At 39.8% G+C, this 19,167-nt stretch overlaps 1 protein-coding gene across 4 annotated transcripts in view; it reads right to left on the bottom strand.

Moving 5' to 3' along the window:
- The window catches only part of RAPGEF5 (Rap guanine nucleotide exchange factor 5), a 232,817-nt gene that overhangs the window by 10,390 nt on the left and 203,260 nt on the right, over positions 1–19,167 (bottom strand). For all 4 annotated transcript variants that reach the window (XM_058296892.2, XM_004461331.5, XM_023589624.3 and 1 more), the window contains exons 21-24: positions 15,939–16,029; positions 13,244–13,294; positions 12,358–12,445; positions 1,187–1,251 (exon numbers count right to left, since the gene is read on the bottom strand). In XM_058296892.2, the coding sequence (XP_058152875.1) occupies positions 1,187–1,251; positions 12,358–12,445; positions 13,244–13,294; positions 15,939–16,029 (295 nt within the window). The remainder of the gene's footprint in view (positions 1–1,186; positions 1,252–12,357; positions 12,446–13,243; positions 13,295–15,938; positions 16,030–19,167) is intronic.

Raw genomic sequence — 19,167 nt, 5'->3', positions numbered from 1 at the left:
GAGCAGTGCACTTAAGAGGCAAAGGTCAGATGCCAAGCCTCATTTGGACTTATCAGTTTGTACTGTTCTTAGGTCATGGTCTGCGGCCCCTGCCTCATTCAACCTTCTCTCAAATGCCTGACCAAGTGACACAGGGAACGGGTCAGTTCATGAAAGAGATCTCACAAATCCATTACCATTACTGAAAAGGTCACTCAAAGGTCATGGTATACTGACAGGGGTCACTGGTATCATCTTGAACCATGAAAGAGAGTTTACTCTATGACACTAAATAGCATCTGTCAGGCAAACCCATTCCTCTGGCAGTCAGCGGCATCTCCTTGGGTACCCCTATTTTAATGTTGCTCAATTCTTATAGGTAATTCCTCCTTTGCCCAAGGAAAGATCAGAAAGTCTTGGAGGGGCCCACTGCAAGACAAAGAACCTGAGACTATTCCTAGAGAAAATTCAGAAGGCGCCAGTTCAGCAATTTGTGAGGCAAGACTGACGTGGGACCGCTCTCTGGTGAGTAGGAAGGGCATTTGGCCAGGGCTGCTCTGTCTGCAGTGCTCAGAAGGGCCTGTTTGTTCACAGGCTGAAGGGATGGCCCTTCCCCTTCCCCACAGACCTATAAATCACACCCTCACACCCAGCTTAGAGTGCTGGGAGACAGACATCTCCCTGGAAGAGCTCTGTCCCCCTGAGCCTCTGAAGCAACACACTCTGAGGCATAGGGAGACACCATGAAGGCTGTAAAGTTAACCTCATGAGTCCAATTCCTTGTGACAAGGACCTTACAGTTTTATTTCTGACTCTATAATAGTCACTCAAGCCCTGATGTTAATCCAATTAAGTGCCATTTTAAAAAATAAAAAGCAGATTTTCATTTTAGTATACAATTGCATTTGGTTCTTGGAACTGTGCTAACACATTTATTTATTTATTTACTTACTTACCTTATTTTTTGGAGGTACCGGGGATTAAGCTTGGGCCCTCCTACACAGGAAGCAGGCACTCAACCACTTGAGCTACATTTGCTCCTATTCATTTTTAATTGGAATACATTTTATTGGCCATACATTAAATGTAGAAAATAAGCTCCTGGAAATTACCATGCATTCATAAATCATTTGTTTCCTGAGGCAGAAAAGAAAAGCATACATTTCTTCTGTAACAGGGAAAAGGAAAAGTAATGAAATCTACATACCAGCTTTTCAAAATTGACGAGATTATCCAAAAAAGTTTTATTTCCTTCATGAATAAATGTTACATCTGAAAACGAAAATTAAAAAGATATGCACCATTAAAAATGGATCATTATCAGGGCTTAAAGAACTCTAGAAATAATGCCACTTATTAACTTTTCTTAAACATTATGCAATACCTATAGATTATTCAATGCATTTAGCAAGGCAACCTGAAATTGCATGCATATAGTAGTCAGTGTGAAATAATTCATGTGTGTGGAGGAAAAGCTGTAGTATATACTGTGCACTCCCCATGGAGTGCTTGTCTTTAACTTCCTTACTGTAAGCTAATGATATTCCGTAATTTAACTGGTCCATTATATTTTTAGGCCAGAACACTGAGGAGAAAAGAATGAATTACTCAGAAACAAAAGGATTTTATTACTAATATTTATGTGTTTGCTTTTAAACAATTCTGACCAAGTGTATAGCTCAGGACCTTTTTTACCTAAAAAGTTAAGATTTACATTTCTGGTTCACAAGGCTGGTGCCTGATTCTATATCAGAAGTGAGTGAGGAAAGAAGCAGATTTGAAAACGGCAAGATTTATGGTCATAATAGTCTGGTAGAAAACATCACTGGCAATAATAAAATAAGGAGAATAGGGTGAAGATGCATTTTCAGAGGAAGGGAAAGCTGAATTTGGTTTGAGACTCACTATATTTAAAGTGATAGGGGATATTGAAATGTAAATCTCCTTTTAGCTCTAATAAATATAGGAATGCCTACTTGAGAGAGAAGGATTTGGGAATTAGTTGAAACATAGCAACTGAAGCTGTGAGGAGAGATTTTTGTAATGAATCAGATCATAAGGTGAGCAACAGAGCAATAGGGAATCCTCACAGACATCAGAATAAGAAACATACTACAATTTAAAGAATGTGCAAAAATAAATGTTATGGGAGACATAAAGAACCAAGCAAAATAATTTTTTAAAAATTTGTTAAAAGAATTGTAACAGAGAAGCGGACTTGGCCCAGTGGTTAGGGCGTCCGTCTACCACATGGGAGGTCTGCGGTTCAAAACCCTGGGCCTCCTTGACCCGTGTAGAGCTGGTCCATGCGCAGTGCTGATGCGCGCAAGGAGTGCCCTGCCACGCAGGGGTGTCCCCCGTGTAGGGGAGCCCCACACACAAGGAGTGCGCCCCGTAAGGAGAACCACCCAGCGCGAAAGAAAGTGCAGCCTGCCCAGGAATAGCGCTGCCCACATGGAGAGCTGACACAAGATGACGTAACAAAAAGAAACACAGATTCCCATGCCGCTGACAACAACGGAAGTGGACAAAAAACACGCAGCAAATGGACACAGAGAACAGACAACTGGGGTGGGGGGGGGGAGGGAAGAGAAATAAATAAATCTTTAAAAAAAAAAAAAAGAATTTTAACAGGCAGAACTTTCAGGGAAGATGATGGAGTAGGGAGCTCCTGAACTCAGTCCTTCCAGCAAAACATCTATTAAACAGGCAGGTACTGTCTGAAGCCACTATTTTGAAACTCTAGAGGCCAGAAGAACACTACAATATCCATGGAAGAGTAGGAGAGAAAGGTTGATAAATTATGGTAAAGAATTGTATAATATATTGCTCTCTCCCTGAGGTGGCTATTAGCATACATCCCTTCCTCTTGCAGCAGGCTGCCATGGGGTGCAGTCTCTGGCTCGTGGCTGCTGACAGAAAAGGACATAAAAATTCTCTTCTCCAAGAAAAGAGGTGTGCAAAGTCTATCACTGATCACTTTTTGACCAGTGAATTCCGATTGCTGGGTCCCAGCTCTGAAGGCAGCCATTGTTCAACATGCCCCGAAAAGGGGAAAAGGTGGTAGAGATTTAAAGACTTAGGGCTTCCTTGGGGCTGTGGGGAAAAGTTAGTTGAAGGGCTGCATTTTCTGGACAGGCCAGGAAAGCTCAGCTTTGGGGAGCCACTGGAGAAGTTGTTGGTGTCCTTCCTAACCCCCTCTACAAGGTACTTTGGAGGTGGTCTGAGCCCCATTCGTGGGTCCCTGGCACTGTCTTAGCTGGGAAAGACCAAACTGGGAAAGTCCTTCCCAGGGAGTATAAAAGACTATAGAAGCAGACAGTCTGGGACAACAGCCTGCCGGCTTCAAATACCAGGGAGAGGGAGGTTTGTTCCCTGGGAAGAAGAGGGGACAACTAAACTGTCAACAGAAGAACTCCAAAACAACTAACAAGTAAGAACCCAGGACAAGACAGGGGCCCAGGAGGACAGAGAACACCCTGCACAGAGCGTTCGCCTTGGGCAGACCTTCTTAATACAAGGGGGAAGCTCAAGAAAATCTCTGTCTTATCACTACCTGGTTATAAACCAAGAAATAAACATCCCAGGGAGTAAATCCCGAAGTTCCCATTTTAAGATAGTAAAATGTACAGAGTGAAACCAAAGAGTACAAGACAAAGAAATAGGAAATGTTAATCCATCCAAAGGAAGAGGATAAAAATCCAGAAAACACCAAGATGTGGACATTCTAAGGCAAGTCTTTAAAAAAATCTTAAAAAAGCTTAGAGAGATGTGGGAAAGCATAGACAAAGAACTACAGAATATCAGGAAAACAATGAATGAATGTGGCAGTTTGATATTATTGATAAATTCCAAAAAGAAATACGGATTATGTTTGTAAACTGCTCTGTTTCTTTGAGCTCATGTTACCCTTTGATTGTATTAAATTCAGAGGTTTCACTTTCACTTGATTAAATTATGATCACAGAGTACACAACACGGCAGAGGAGACAGTTGGTATTTTGATGCTGGAGCCCTGGGAAGTAAATACATAGGAGAAGAAAACAGAGGAATAGAGATGGCTACATAGAGATGACTCCATAGACACAACAGAGGCCCCAGGAAGAGAGAGAGCCTGTTAGTCCATAGCTGACCTTGTGGAAAGAACAGAACAGCTGAGCCCAGGGAGAAATGAGCCCCAGGGAGAGAGAGACCAGCCTTATACCAGCCTACAGCTGAAACCAGGAGAAGCTGGGATTGTGGACCTGAAGAGGAAGCCTGAATGCTTGCAGATGTCGGCAGCCATCTTGCTCCCATGCGTGGCAACAGACTTTGGTGAGGGAAGTAATTTACTCTTTATGGCTTGGTAAACGTAAGCTTCTACCCCAAATAAATGCCCTTTTATAAAAGCCAGCAGATTTCTGGTACTTTGCATCAGTACCCCTTTGGTTGACTAATACAATGAACAATATGAGAATCATAGTAAAGAGATAGAAATTTTAAAAAGGAACCACACAGAACTGATGGAGTTGAAGACCACAATAACTAAAATGAAAAATGCCCCAGAGGGTTTTAAAAGCAGATTGGAGCTGGCAGAAGAAAGAATCAGTTAACTTGAAGACAAGCTACTTGAAGTAAACCACAGATAGGAGCAGAAAGAAAAAAGAAATATTAAAAGAGAAAATAGCCTGAGAGCTATGGGATATCAATAAACATCAATATACATGTTGTGGGAGTATCAGAAGTAGAAAAAACAGAGAAAGAGGCAGAAGTAATAGTCAAAGAAATCATGACAGAGAACTTCCTAAACTTAGCAAAATATGTGAATATGTACATTCAAGAGGCTCAGAGAACACCAAACAGGGTAACATGAAGAAAAATACAATATATATAGCCATATATTGATTACACTATCAAATGCACAGGACAAGGAGAGAGTTCTGAAAGCTGCTAGAGAAAAGCAATGTTTTACATACAAGGAAGTGTCAATAAGAATGGTGATTTCTCATCATAAACCATGGGGGAAAGAAGGCAGTGGGTTGAAATACTTAAAGTATTGAAGGAAAAAAATTGCCAGTCAAGAATTTTATATCTGGCAAAACTCTCTCAAAATGAGGGTGATATTAAGACATTCTCAGACCAAAAAAAAGAGGAGGGATTTCATCACCATTAGATCTGCCCTACAAACAGTGCTAAAGGGAGTTCTACAGACTGAAAGGAAAGGACACTAGGCAATGGTTCAAAGCAACATAAAGAAATAAAGACCTGCAATAACGTAACTATTTGGGTAATTATAAATACCATATTATTGTATTATACTGTTTGGTATGTAACTCCACTTCTTCCTACAGGTGCTAAAATGCAAATGCATAAAAAGTAATGACAAATCTAGATTCTTGGACATAAAATGTATGAGGACGTAAGTAGCAACAAGTACAAAAATGGTATAGGACAGAGGGGTATAGGAAGAGTATAGATGCACGCTATTTGAAATTAAATTAGTACCAAACCCAATATAATTGTTACATATTTAGTATGCTAAATTTTAACCCTATGATAAACACAAGGAAAAGAGATTAAAAATATATCCAGATAGAAATGAGAAGGTATTCAATATAGCATAACATATAAACAAATAAATATAAAAGTAGGCTTTAACAGAAGTGAGGGACAAAAAAAGGTATAAAACTTACAAAGGCAAACAGCAAAATGGCAGAAGAATGAACTATATTTTCAGCAGTGACTTTAAATGTAATTAGACTTAAACTCTCTGGTCAAAATACAGAGATTGGTAGAATGGATAAAAAAGCATGACCTTGCTATATGCTATTTATAAAAGACTCACTCTAAACTCAAATATATAAGTAGGTTGACAGAGAAAGGATGGGGAAAAAAATACCATGCAGTTAGGAATCAAAAGAGAGCTGGAGTGGCCATACTAAAATATTGGATAAAACAGACTTTAAGTAAAAAAACAGGTATGAGGGACAAAGATGGACAGTACATACTGATAAAGAGGACAACCCAACAGGCAGCTTTAACAATTATAAATATATGTGCACCTAACAGCAGAGCCCCAAAATATAGGAAGCAAATACTGACAGATTTGAAGGGAGACACTGACAGTTCTACATTAATAGTAGGAGACTAAACACACCATTCAGAAGAAATATAAGAAAGTTCAAGACTTGAATGATATACTATACCAACTACATGTAACAGACATTTCTCCAGGATAGATCAAATGTTGGGTCACAAAACAAGTCTCAATATCGTAAAAAAATATTGAAATCATACAATGTATATTCTCTGATCACAATGGAATGAAACTAGAAATCAACAACAGAGGGAAAAAAGGAAAGTTCATAAATGTGTCAACTAAAGAACACTCTTAAACAACCAATGGATTAAAGAGGAAATCAGAAGAAAATTAGGAGATATCTTGAGGTGAATGAAAACAAAAATGGGACATACGAAAACTTATGGGATACTGTGAAGGTGGTGCTGAGAGGGAAATTTATAGCTCTAAATGCTTACATTACAAAAGAAGAAAGACTTCAAATCAGAGATCTAATCTTAAAACTGGAGGAAGAACTAGAAAAAGCTCAAAACCCAAAGCAAGCAGAAGGAAAGAAATGAAGATTAGAGCAAAGATAAATGAAATAGAAAACAAAAACAAAATAATAATCACCAAAACAAAAAATCAATTCTTCAGAAAGATCCACAAAATCCACAAACCTTTACTTATATTAACAAATAAAAAAAGAGAAAGGATACAAATAATTAAAATCAGAAATGAAAAGGGAGCAGAATGGGTGAGTTCAGTGGCTGAGTGCCTGCTTCATATGTACAATATCCCAGGCTCAATCCCTGGTACCTCTTTAAAAAAAATGAAAAGGGGGACATTAATAAATGCTCTACCTAAATAAAAAGAACTATAAGTGGATACTGTGAACAACTGTATGCCAATAAATTAGATAACTTAGATGAAATGGACAAATTCTTAGGAAGAGACCAACTACCTACATTGACTCAAGAAAAAACTGAAGATCTCAACAAACCAATTATTACTAGAGAGACTGAATCAGTAATCAATCCTCCCAAAGAAAATCCCAGGACCAGATAGCTTCACAGGGTAATTCTACCAAACATTCCAAGAAGACCTAACTCCAAATCAGCTCAAATGCTTCCAAAAAATTGAAGGGGAGGGAACACTCCCTAATCCATTCTATGAGACCAATATCATCCTCTAACCAAAGCCAGATGCTGATACCACAAGAAAATAAAACTAGAGACCAATATCTCTTAGGAATTTAGACACAAAAATACTCAACAGAAATACTAGGAAACTTAATCCAAAAGCATATTAAAAGAATTATACACCATGATCGAGTGGCATTTATCCCTAGTAGGCAAAGTTGGTTCAACATAAGAAAATCAATTAATTTAAAAACCACATTAACTGAATGAAGGGAAAAAAAAAACAACCTCACATGATCATCTCAATGCAGAAAAGGCATTTGACAAAATACAGCATTTTTTTTTTTATAGAAAAACACTTAGGACACTAGGAATAGAAGGAAACTTCCTCAGCATGATAAAGGGCATATATGAAAAGCCCACAGCTAACATCCTACTTAATGGTGAAAGATTGAAAGTTTTACCTCTAAGATCAGGAACAAGACAAGGATATCCACTCTCACCACTGTTACTCAACATTGTATTGGAAGTTCTTTCCAGAGCAATTAGGCAAGAAAAAGGAATAAAAGGCATCCAAATTGGAAAGGAAGAAGTAAAACTTTTATTATTTTCAGATTATAGTATCCTATATACAGAAAATCCTGAAAAATTCACAACAAAGCTCCTAGAGCTAATAAATGTTCAGGTAAGTGGTGGGGTAGAAGATCAATAGCACAAATCAGTAGTGTTTCTATACATAAGTAAAAAACATTTGAAGAAGAAATCAAGAAAAAAATTCCAAGTGGGGGGTATATGGGGACCTCATATTTTTTTAACATAACATTAAAAAAATAAATAAAGACAAACAAAATAATACATATGAAAAAATTCCATTCCTGACAGCAACTAAAAGAATCAAATATCTAGGAGTAAATCTGAGGATGTAAAGGACTTATACACAGAAAACTACAAAACATTTGCTAAAATATATTAAAGAAGACCCAAATAAATAGAAGGATAGCCCATGTTCATGGACTGGAAGACTAAACAGCATTACAATGTCAATACTACCCAAAGTAATTTAAAGATTCAATTGCAATCCCAACCAAATTTCTAGCAACCTGCTTTGCAGAAATGGAAAAGCCAATCATCAAATTTATATGGATGGGTAAGGAGCCCTGAACCGCTAAAGCCATCTTGAAAAAGAAGGATCATGTTGGCACTTCCTAATCTTAAAACTCATTGCAAAGACACACTAATCAAAACAGCATGGTACTGGCACAAGGACAGAATATAGACGAATGGAAGAGAATCAACAGCTCAGAAATCAATCCTCACATTTATGGCCAACTGATTTTTGGCAAGGTGGCAAAGACCACTCAATTGGAAAGAACAGTCTCTTCAACAAATGTTGCTGGGGAAACTGGATCTTCATTTGCAAAAAAAGCAGGAAGACCCCTATCTTACACCATATACAAAAATCAAGTCAAAATGGATCAAAGGCCTAAGTTTAAGAGCCTAAATTATCAACTTCTACAAGATAATATAGGGAACATCTGCAGAATTTTGTGTTAGGCAATGGCTTTTTAGACTTTACAAAACCCAAAACAACAAAAGAAAAAATAGATAAAGGGGACCCCATGAAAGTAAAAATACGTTTCTCAATATCGTTGAGATATTTTACTTTATCATGAAAGTAAAATGACAATCTACACTATGGGAGAAAATGTTTGGAAACCACATATCCAATAAAGGATTAGTGTCCAGTTTATATAAAGAAATCCTTCAACTTTACAACAAAAAGACAAACTAATTTAAAAATGGGCAAAAGACTTGACCAGACATCTCTCCAAAGACGATACACAAATGGGGTTTTTATTATTTTTATTATTATAATTTTAAACTAATATCCTACTAGGGAAAAAGGTGCCATTAATTATACATTCTACTGACAGCCTCTCAGTGCTTTACCTGCTTTACCTCATTTAATCCTCACAAATCCCATAAGGTCTAACCCAAGGAGGAAAGCATATGAATTACTAGGGCCCAAAGGACTTCTGCAGTGGGCACAATCTCACACAGCGACAAGTATCAGAGCCAGGAGTCAAACTCAAGGGGGTTGTCCCCTTACTCTACAGTGCCTCTCTGTGTATCTCAGGTTGAAAGGACTTGGACATTCCTTCTTGCCAGATACAGCTGACTTGCTGAGTTTATAGCCTGTCAGGTGTCTCTGTAGTGTTTAACGTGTCTCCCTCCTCACTCTGTCTCGGGATTCTCTCCCGCCTTAGGTGTCTCCTCTTCTTGGGTGGTCCCTCTTAACCTCTCAGGGATTTGCCGAGGTCAGCGGGCAGCACCGATGGCTCTGTGGAGGGCTGGGGCTTGGGAGGATGCTGAATAAGGGAAGGAAAGGCGCCCAGAGTCTGGGCGAGCAAGAACTGGGGTGGAGACGGAAGAGAAGCTGTTGGGGCCCCAGCTCAGGTGGAGTGCATGGGTTCGGTGAGGGGAGGTTTTGATGCAGTTGAATGGCACGTGTGTTAGGAGGAAAGAGTGAAACAGATGACGGAATAGGTGGTCCAGCTCAAAAACCGGCATTTTAAAACTTAAGTGGGAGGTGCAGCAGCTTCAGGGTGCTGAGCAGGGCAAGGCCCCTTTCATGTGCAGACATCTGAAGACACACCGAACATCTCATCAAATAGAATGACTGGAAGAAATGACCCATCTGAGTAGGGAACCACTGAAAGAGGAGAAAGAAACACTTTGCCCTCCTTCAAATACCCCCACAAATCTGCATCAATAATCTCCACTCCATGCACCGTGAAGACCCCAGTTTGTCTCCAGACACCTCTTGATTATTGGCCCTGGTGGAAGGGACCCCAAAATACCAGACACTATAGAGCACTCAGTGGCTTTTGACCCAAGGGTTTCCCTGGCCCACAGCTCAGCTGGACTCTTTCCCCAACACTGAGTTAGCATGTGTGAACCAGTTTTCACGCTAGAGCAGGGGAGAAAGTAGATCAAAAGGCAAGGAATTTCTGGCAAATAAGACAGCTGATGGCTGGAAGGATCATGGGGTTGTGCACTTAATACCTTCATGCCTACTAGGAATTGTTAAAAAGACAAAACAAAACACAATACCAGCGGTCTAATCCTTCCTAAACTCCTAAGGAGTTCAGCTTTGTCTCATTTCTGTAGTTAAAAGCAATCCAATAGTAGGCATAAGAGATGGGAAAAAAGCTTTCATTAAAAATTATGCTGATTGCTCCAAAATGTTCGTTGCAACTCTTAAAGTAATTATGTAGTTTAAATACCTAAAACAATGTTTATTTTTCTAAAATGTCTTATCTCAGGAATGATACATATATATATTTAATTTTTATCCCATTTTTCTTTAGAAATTATTTCAGACAAAAATGGGCAAATATAAGAGTACTCATGATGTTTGTTTTTGTGATGACAAAAATTAAGATGAAGGAAAAACAAATTAAGTGCTTATTTAAACTTGAGAAGAATTCCAGTGAAAAAAAGAAAAAATGTTTTAATTTACTGCTTGTTCTTTCAGAATGACTAAATGTATTTTCAGGAGGAAAAAGGGAAATTTGTTTTGCTGCCAACAATGAGGTCTAGATAAATGCAGTAGAGCAGAAAATTACATGCAAGCTAAGATGTAAGTGTGAGGCACTTGACTGCATTAAATATTTTTGGGAGAAAAACACTAATATATAGCAGGATGCTGTGCTCATAGTTAATTAAGTTAAAGGTATATTGTTAACTACTCTCCTACTACCTTAAAAATATTTGTTTCAAAATTTTTTCTACCTAAACTTCCTTTTCCAATTTGGTCTCCTCATTTCTTGTTCATCTGTTTTTAAGTGATTTTCAGTGTTACGTACCACCTATTCCCATTCCCACTGAAGGCATTTTATTTTGCAAATAAAAATCATAAGCCTGTGTTTTATTTGGCATATAAAAATCATAAGCCTGAACAAACTTATATTAAGAGCAAATAAGTATGAATAATAAAATGGACTTTTAAATGGTTATTTTGGCATTATAATATTTCCTTATTTCATCCCTCCACATTGATCAGAATCTTTACAACTTGAATGAAGCATTCTGTGCTTCTCCAAATTATCTTAATATCATATTCTTGCTTCTTGGGAAATTCTTGCTTTATATTAGCTGAAGACTAAATGAGTAGCTGAAGGGATGCACAGCAACTCACAATACCTCTCCAAGCTCAAGTTGTTCTTGAAAGATCCTGGAGGAGAGGGAAACTCATCCTTATTGTTGATGGGAAAAGCCAGGGTGAGGTTGGGGGGTGGCCAAGCCATCCAGCAACCCAGTTTCTAGGCAACTCACTTCCAGAATTACACATAAAGTTCACCCATTGGGCCTGATACAATAGAAGTTAGAGGCCTCTGAAGGGCAAAAGCTGAATGGAAGAGACTTCTTATAAAATCCTTTGAACTAATCAAAATACAGCCAAGAAAAATGGCCAAACCCTTTTCTCTGAAAACACATAAGGAAGGACAACTGAATGTCAGTAGTGTAGATTCAAAAGAGTTTTCCTTTCATTGATCCTTTGGTTTAAAAGAGAGGCCATTGAGATCTCATTAGTAAATTTAACTAACATCATGATGAATTATTTGTTGATTTATAGAAAAGAGACTAGTGGACTAACTTGGAGCTGTCAGGTACTTTCCCAACTGGATGCCACTCCTGGAAAGAAGTTACATTATCTACCAATAATTTTCATATACTCCATTCCTTGTGTTGACCAAAGATATTTCTCAGATGAGTTGTGGGCTGTGTCTCTGTAATTTAGATTGCAAACATAGAGTGGGATTGAACACCATTTGGGTTCTTTATGTAGCCTTATTCTTGGGTGAATTAAGTGAATTGTAGAGTCAAAGGAAATAATTGAGCAGTCTGAAGCAGAAAAAAACAAAAGCACAAAAATTTCCAGTGCAACGTTTTGTAGGCCAAGTGAAAATTCTTTGATGTCTGCTCAAGCAAAATTAAGGTTTTTTCTAGGTATCTCAGAAATAGTTGAGTATTAAAAAAAAAAAAAAAAAAACCAAAACATAAACACAATTAGGTACAAAATGTCAAAATTACTATAAAGAAATAAAATGAAAGTCCCCTTTTTGCCCTCTACAGTTAGAGCGATAAAGTTCTGGAAGATAGAATTATATAGCATAAAAGATAGAAAATCGTTACCTTTAAGCAATAAAGGCATGAAAGGGATTTTTGGTGGCTTCATCTTTTTGAATGCATCTCTGTAGGCTTTGTGATTCAGGGAAGGATCCTTCCGAACCAAGCAGATTGCAAAGAAAGAGAAAAATCAATATGCTATAAGAAACAATTCTAAATCTATTTTTGCTAAACAATCTGAACATAATTTAGATATAAAGAGGTTCTTCCTAAGAATGAAGTAGATAAAGGTTTCCTAGGAGAATAAACTTACTAAATTAGGGCAGGAAATCCAGGCAATGAATGAAACTCAAGTTATTAGTTTACAATAATGGGAAATGACTACAAAAGAGACACCTTTTGATTGCCCTATTATTTTCCTCAAATAGGTTCTTTAACTACTGTTTCCTCTGCATAATTTTTATCATGAGGTAACCTCAAAGTCTTTTGTTAGATACACTGCAAAGAAAAACTACCCTCATAATGCATAGACAATTTAGGGAAAATAAGAAAACACTGTTTGATTGTGTTCTGAAAAGAAACTATAAATGCTGTGCTTAAATCTAAGAAATGGTAAAAAGCAGAAAAGAATAATGCATAAGGCACTAACTTGCACACTAAATGTATACTGCTTAATTTCATAGGCTTTGCAAGGGCCTAAACTTAAAAACCTGCCTCATGAAAATCATACCGAGAGGACTATCTATTCTCATCACCTTTTTATCTGGAGAGGAAGAAGAATTAATTAACTCTCAATTTGCTCCTCTCCATAAGAAGCTATTTTTTCATATCCATATTCTAAGCTACATGACACTGTGGAGTACAAACACAGACCACTGAAATCTAGAAAGAAATCAGACACCAGTAATTATTATAATTTGAAGAATAAGACCCCTTTGGCCCAACTACTTACTGTTAAACTTTCAAGTTCAGAGAAAAGTTTCTTAAACTTTCCAGGGATTTTCTAAAAACAAAAACAAAAACAAACAGAAAAGGTCACTGAAGTCAGTTACTTTGAGAGACACGGAGAGGTGTTTTCATTAAGTTGTGCTTCCACACGCCACACTGAAGATTAATACCTCTTTCATGTGGCTCTACCCTCTTTGCTTCTCATTATTCAACTTTCGTCATTCCCTTAAAGTGACAGTTCTTGGGAATGTTGCTAAAATCAGTTTAAAGTAATAGCCACACGTTTCAGAAATCTAGCTGGTTAGACATTCTATACACTGGTGATTATTTAATAAAAACAACTTAGACTTCAGTTTCCTGTTCTAACTTTGACATATGCTCTCTTAGTAGTTTTATTGAGTGTGAAGTAAAAATGTCGGCTGCCCTTAGAGTGGACTGAGGGGACGCCTGGCTGCCTTCCATGTGACTTGGTAATCTCTTGTGGTAAAAAGGAGACCTGAAGTCATGGATTCCAACTCTGATCCTTTCTATATGTGTGGTTTGGGATGAGTCTGTGCTCTCTGATGCCAGTTTCCTCATCCGAGGATAGGGGGATGACTCAGGAAGAGTGTATGGTGCATGGTAAGTGCTTAACAAATTCCAGCTGGTAACACTAACCCTGTTCAAGAAAATATCTGTGGAATTTTCTGTTTCTAAAAAGAATCCAGCTAATGAGGCAAAACCCATAATAATTAGATGTTTAAATTATTTAGAAATGGATTTTCCTTTTGATAATCACAGTGAACAGGAAGCTTAATCTGTTTGGAAACTAATGCCACACACATACACATTCACACACACATCAATGAATGGAGGACAAATCAAAAAAGAAAAGATGCAGGCATTTGCAACTGATTGCAGTCTTTCTTACATGCTGCATGTCTTACAGTCTGTTGGATTCCCATGTGAATGTCTCAGTGGCACCTCAAACTCAACGTGCCCAAAGCCAAATTGATCTATTCCAGAGGTCAGCCATGGGCCAAATCTGGCCTACAGCCTGCTTTTGTAAATACAGTTTCAGTGGAACCTGGCCCGGCTCATTCGTTTGCATATTGTCTTTGGCTGCTCTTGCACTCTAATGGCAGAGTTGAGTAGTAGAGACAGAGACCACATGGCCTGCACAGCCTAAAATATTTACTATCTGGCCCTTCACAGAAAAAATCCACCCCCAACTCAAACTCCAAGGCTCTGCCATTCAGGGTTTCTCTCAGAGTCTTCCTCAGCTGCCCTGTGGCACAATGGGTCCCTCCACTTCCTCCTCTTTGGTGCATCTGGACTTGGTTCGAGACCTGCTTCACCACATGCACCCTGTGCTGAAACCTCCAGGCTCACTTATTGTGTGCCATGGCAGTGATGCAGTGTTCTGCACATAGTAGGCTGTCAGGACACACATTAAATGTATGCTGTTTGAATCTGGCTCAATTAATTCTCCCAATTTTGCAAGTCAAACTTTTTTCAGGGTTTTGTTCAAATTCCGTTCTCTACAGGCCCTTGCAAGCCATTTGCTTTCCTCCTGTTCTGATTGGTTTTGGCACTTGTTGCCCACCTGCTTTAATCTCATGACGTGTGTGTGCTGGTCCTGCTTGCCCCGGCAAAGGAGGCAGGGCTTTCATTTCTTTCCTTTTGAGCCCCTGAAGGAGCACTGACCCTGACCCTTGGGTTGCCACAGTGCATTCCATCAGGGAACCCCCCTGACTCAAAGAAAGTGAGTCCATGGGCGGCCCAGAGTCCTGTACTGTGATCTAATGTAAGAAAAAGACAGTTGTGCTATCAGCTTCTCTCGTAGGAACTGGGTGACAGGAAGAGAATGGAATAGCTAGTGATAGGACCTGAATCTGAGAGGATGTAATTAGGCCTAAGAGGGGCAAATATGACCACGCTGAGCCACAGGCAGGCTGGAACAATGAGGGAGAAGACCCTGTGATTAACGAGAAACGCGGAGGGAGAGAAATGGCACACACAGCGAGAGAGCCAGACAGGAAGGAAAAGGAGAGGGAAAGAAATAAAAGCCCAGAGAAGGTGATGAGGCCACAGGAGAGGTGGAGTGTGCTGCTTCCGTGTCTGGCTAAGTCTGGGGACTCCCCAGCTTCAGTCCTGCCACATGCACCCTGAGAGTCCATCTTTCAGGACTCGTGCTGTCTTGAGCGTGCCTCTGCCCCTTATCACCCACACAGCTTTCAGAACACAGCACTCACAGAGGCCCATCCAGGATTTGGGAGGACTGAAAGTTCTAACATTCAGTGGGCCTTCTTCAAGGAAAAAGAATACAAAATCACCTTGCATTTGCAAATGTTACAAAGATACACATCATCCAAGTGACTCTATTCCCACCGCCCGTGTAAGGGAGAGGCGTGGAAGCTTAAATGCATTGGCATCTTAGCAAATCTACTTCTAAACACACATCATGATGCAGGTCAGATGGGAAAGGACCACAGCGGAATTGCAGACACACTATCACAGGGGCAGAGGAGAGGAAGACTAAATTGTAGCTGGGGTGCATTTTTTAAAAATGTTCTCTTTTTCACATATATTGAGAACCATGTTAAAAACCGCTTTATCAAAAGAGTCCCTCCCGACTTGAGACTTGGCTTTTCACTGAAACCTTCTCCTTTCGGGTTTAACTCCCCCACCCTCAAAGCTCCTGGCACCCCAAGGCTCACCTCCCAGGTCTGCGCCAGCCGGCTGACAGAAGCAGCGTTGAGGCCCATCACGATAGCAAAGAAGGAATTCAGGTTTCTCTGGGCTTTACAGCTATGGAGTAAAAGAAAGGAGAGGGCTCTTTGAGGCAACGTCATTTTCCCAGGTGATCGCCAAAGATACAGCTGAAAAGAATCTCCTAGGCCCCGGCGTTCACCCTCTCGGGCAGAACTGAACTCTGCCCTAAAGCGAGCGCACCCCTCACCACGGCTCTGAGAGGCTGGGTCTCCCCTCAACCGTTTGTTTCTAACGCCTACAGAAATGCTTCCAAATGCTTCAGCTCATCCTTACCTTTAGGGAAAGATCTGTGCTCTTGACACCTTGTTAACATTTTAAAAGATTCTGACTTTTTTGAATCTATTTTGTACACCTTAACGATTCCAACAGAAAACTTTTAAATCCATCGAGAGCTGAATTAAAACCTCTCATTGTTACCGCTTCCCAGCCTCTCGAATTAGCGTGCTGGGGGTTTTTGTTGTTTTTTTTTGAGGGGGTGGGACAGATAATCCCTTCTCCTCTCCCAGGCCTAGGCTCCCCTCTTATGACATTTAAGCATATTTTCTTTGATACTGATAAAAGAGCTACTCTATCATGTATAGATTTAAAATATAGCACATGTAATGGGACTACGGTCTCGCATTTCTCATTTAAAGAAAAATGAAGTAAAATGATCTTGTTGAGCTCCTTTCACTCTTTAAGGTTATTCGTTCTGCACACAGTCAATCATGACTTAGACTCAACTGGTCAAAATTCCACTCATTTCCAAGTCCAAGTCCAGCTGAAGGGGCTTGGGTAGCAGAAGGAGCTTGGACTTCAAGATCAGCCGGAACAACCTGTGAACTCCAGATTCCTTTACTGGGGGAGCATTATAAAACAACCTTACTGAGGTTAGCCTTTAAAATTAAGAAATTACCCTACCTTGATGACTAAATAGGAAAAAATATTAAAGTCTTTAGCCATAAGAGGGTGCATAACAGGTACCCAAAGGGTGCTAATGTAGCCTCCCTCAAATGCCACCTCCTCCATGGCGTCTTCACCAAATGGAAATTGTAAACAGTGCATATACAACTCTGGATCCTGCTTTTTCAGTTGACATAAATGCTCTATTACGTACTATGGACTCATCACTATCATTGTTGGCTGTAGAATATTTCATTAAGAGCATATTCCATAATTTGTTCATTCATCCCCCTATTGTGGACGTTTATTTTCAATTCCTTCCTGCTACCAGAATGCTGTAATGAATAGCTTTTTTAAAAAAATTCTATTTATTATTTTATTTATCTACTTATTTATTCCTCTCCTCATGCTACTGTTTTTTTTTGCTGTCTGTGTCCATTCACTGTGTGATCTTCTATATCTATTTCTCCTTTTTGTCTTCTCTTCTTGTCTTTCTCCTCTAGGATTCACCAGGATTTGATCCTGGGGACCTGTGATGTGGAGAGAGGTTCCCTGTAAATTGGGCCACCTCAGTTCCTTGTCTCTGCTATGCTTCACCTCTGCTCTCCCCTCTGTCTCTCTTTTATGTTGCATCATCATCTTGCTGCGTGACTCACTTGCATGGGCACTGGCTCACCGCGTGGGCACTCGGCTTGCTGCGCAGGCACCTGGCTCACCACGTGGGCACTGGCTGACCATGCAGGCACTCACATGAACACCTGACTCATCCTGCAGGCACCGGGCTCGCTACACAGGCACTCGCATGGGCACTGGTTCACTGCGCTGGCACTCGGCTCACCACGCTGGCACTGGCTCGCCACACAGGCACACTTTCTCTTCTTCTTTTTTACCAGGAGGCCCCATGGGTTGAACCCAAGTCCTCCCATATGGTAGATGGAGGCCTTATCACTTCAGCCACATCCGCATCCCTGTAATGAATATCTTTGTGCATAACATTTTTGACCATATTTATGAGTTTTTCAATAACCTAGACTTCCAGCCATTACAGTGTGGGTCAAAAGCTATGAAGCTTAAAGTGTTTGATCCACATTACAAAGGGCTGTCCCAAAAGCAGTACCAATTTCCAGGTGCCCAGAAGGTATGTAAGAGCACCTGGTTCAGACCCCAGAAAATGGTTTGGAGCTGTTGAAGCAGTGACTCGCACAGTTGGCTGAGCCCTGGCAGATCCTGCCTGTACTAGCCTGGTTCTAGAGCCAGCCTTGCAGACTCCAGCCTGCCCAAGTCCAGCCGTCCTCCCGGCTCCCAGCCAGTGGGGGTCAGGCCTGGCAGCACCAAGAGTGGGATCTGGAAAGCCGCTGCTGCCTCCCCACACTTGGTGCTCAAGATAACTTGCGATACTTAAACATACACAAACAAAAACACATATAACTAATATCCGAATCCATAAATAGAAAGCAAATAATATAGACATGATTTCTCTAGAAGATAAATTGATACACTATAAATATTGGGTACCATTCCAGTCTGTTACCAAGAGTCATTCATTCCATGACATGAACAGGCAGTCTGACATGAAACATTCCAGTTTAGCAAACAGTCCTTTGTCTCTGTGTGAGGAAATAAAATTCATTCAATCCACAGAGGTGGAGGATGGGGATGTGAGAGAGATGGGGAAACATGAATATGCAAATAGGAATGCCTTAGGCAAAGAAAACACTATGATTGTGGAAATTACTATTTTTCCTTGATTATTCCTACCAGTGTGATTATAAGAAATATGACTTTATGTTTCTGTTGGCATTCTACTTCATGAGCAAGGGATAGAGACCAGTACCATGAATAATTCAAGATACCGGGCCATATGGAGAAGATGTGAATCTATTTCATTTCCCTGCAGATGGATACAATCTTACACTGAGAACTGAGCTGGATGGTGTCACTTTACTTCCTGGAGCTTTAATGTCCCATTTCTCCATGTAACTGGAATGTATAAGAAAGCTTTTCAACCCAAAGAGCATCATCTTCAGGAATTTCACAGGCTACTATGGAATTGCACCGGAAAAACTTTTTAAAAAGGAGCATTCATAACAAAAGCAGTCCAAGACTTGAGCAGATCCATTATCACTCTCTGTCTCTTCTTCCACTCCCAGTCACAGCACAAACCAGGCCAAGACCCTCTCTTATCTCTTGCCTAAGTAAATAAAATATCCTACCTCCTAGGGTCTATTTACCTACAGTTCATCTATGCTATTTTCATATCAACCTTCCTGAAGATCAGTCTCCCACAACATC

This window comes from Dasypus novemcinctus, chromosome 5 (assembly GCF_030445035.2).
Source record: "Dasypus novemcinctus isolate mDasNov1 chromosome 5, mDasNov1.1.hap2, whole genome shotgun sequence".
NCBI classification, from domain to species: Eukaryota; Metazoa; Chordata; class Mammalia; order Cingulata; family Dasypodidae; genus Dasypus; species Dasypus novemcinctus.
This window is presented reverse-complemented; position numbering and strand designations above follow the sequence as displayed.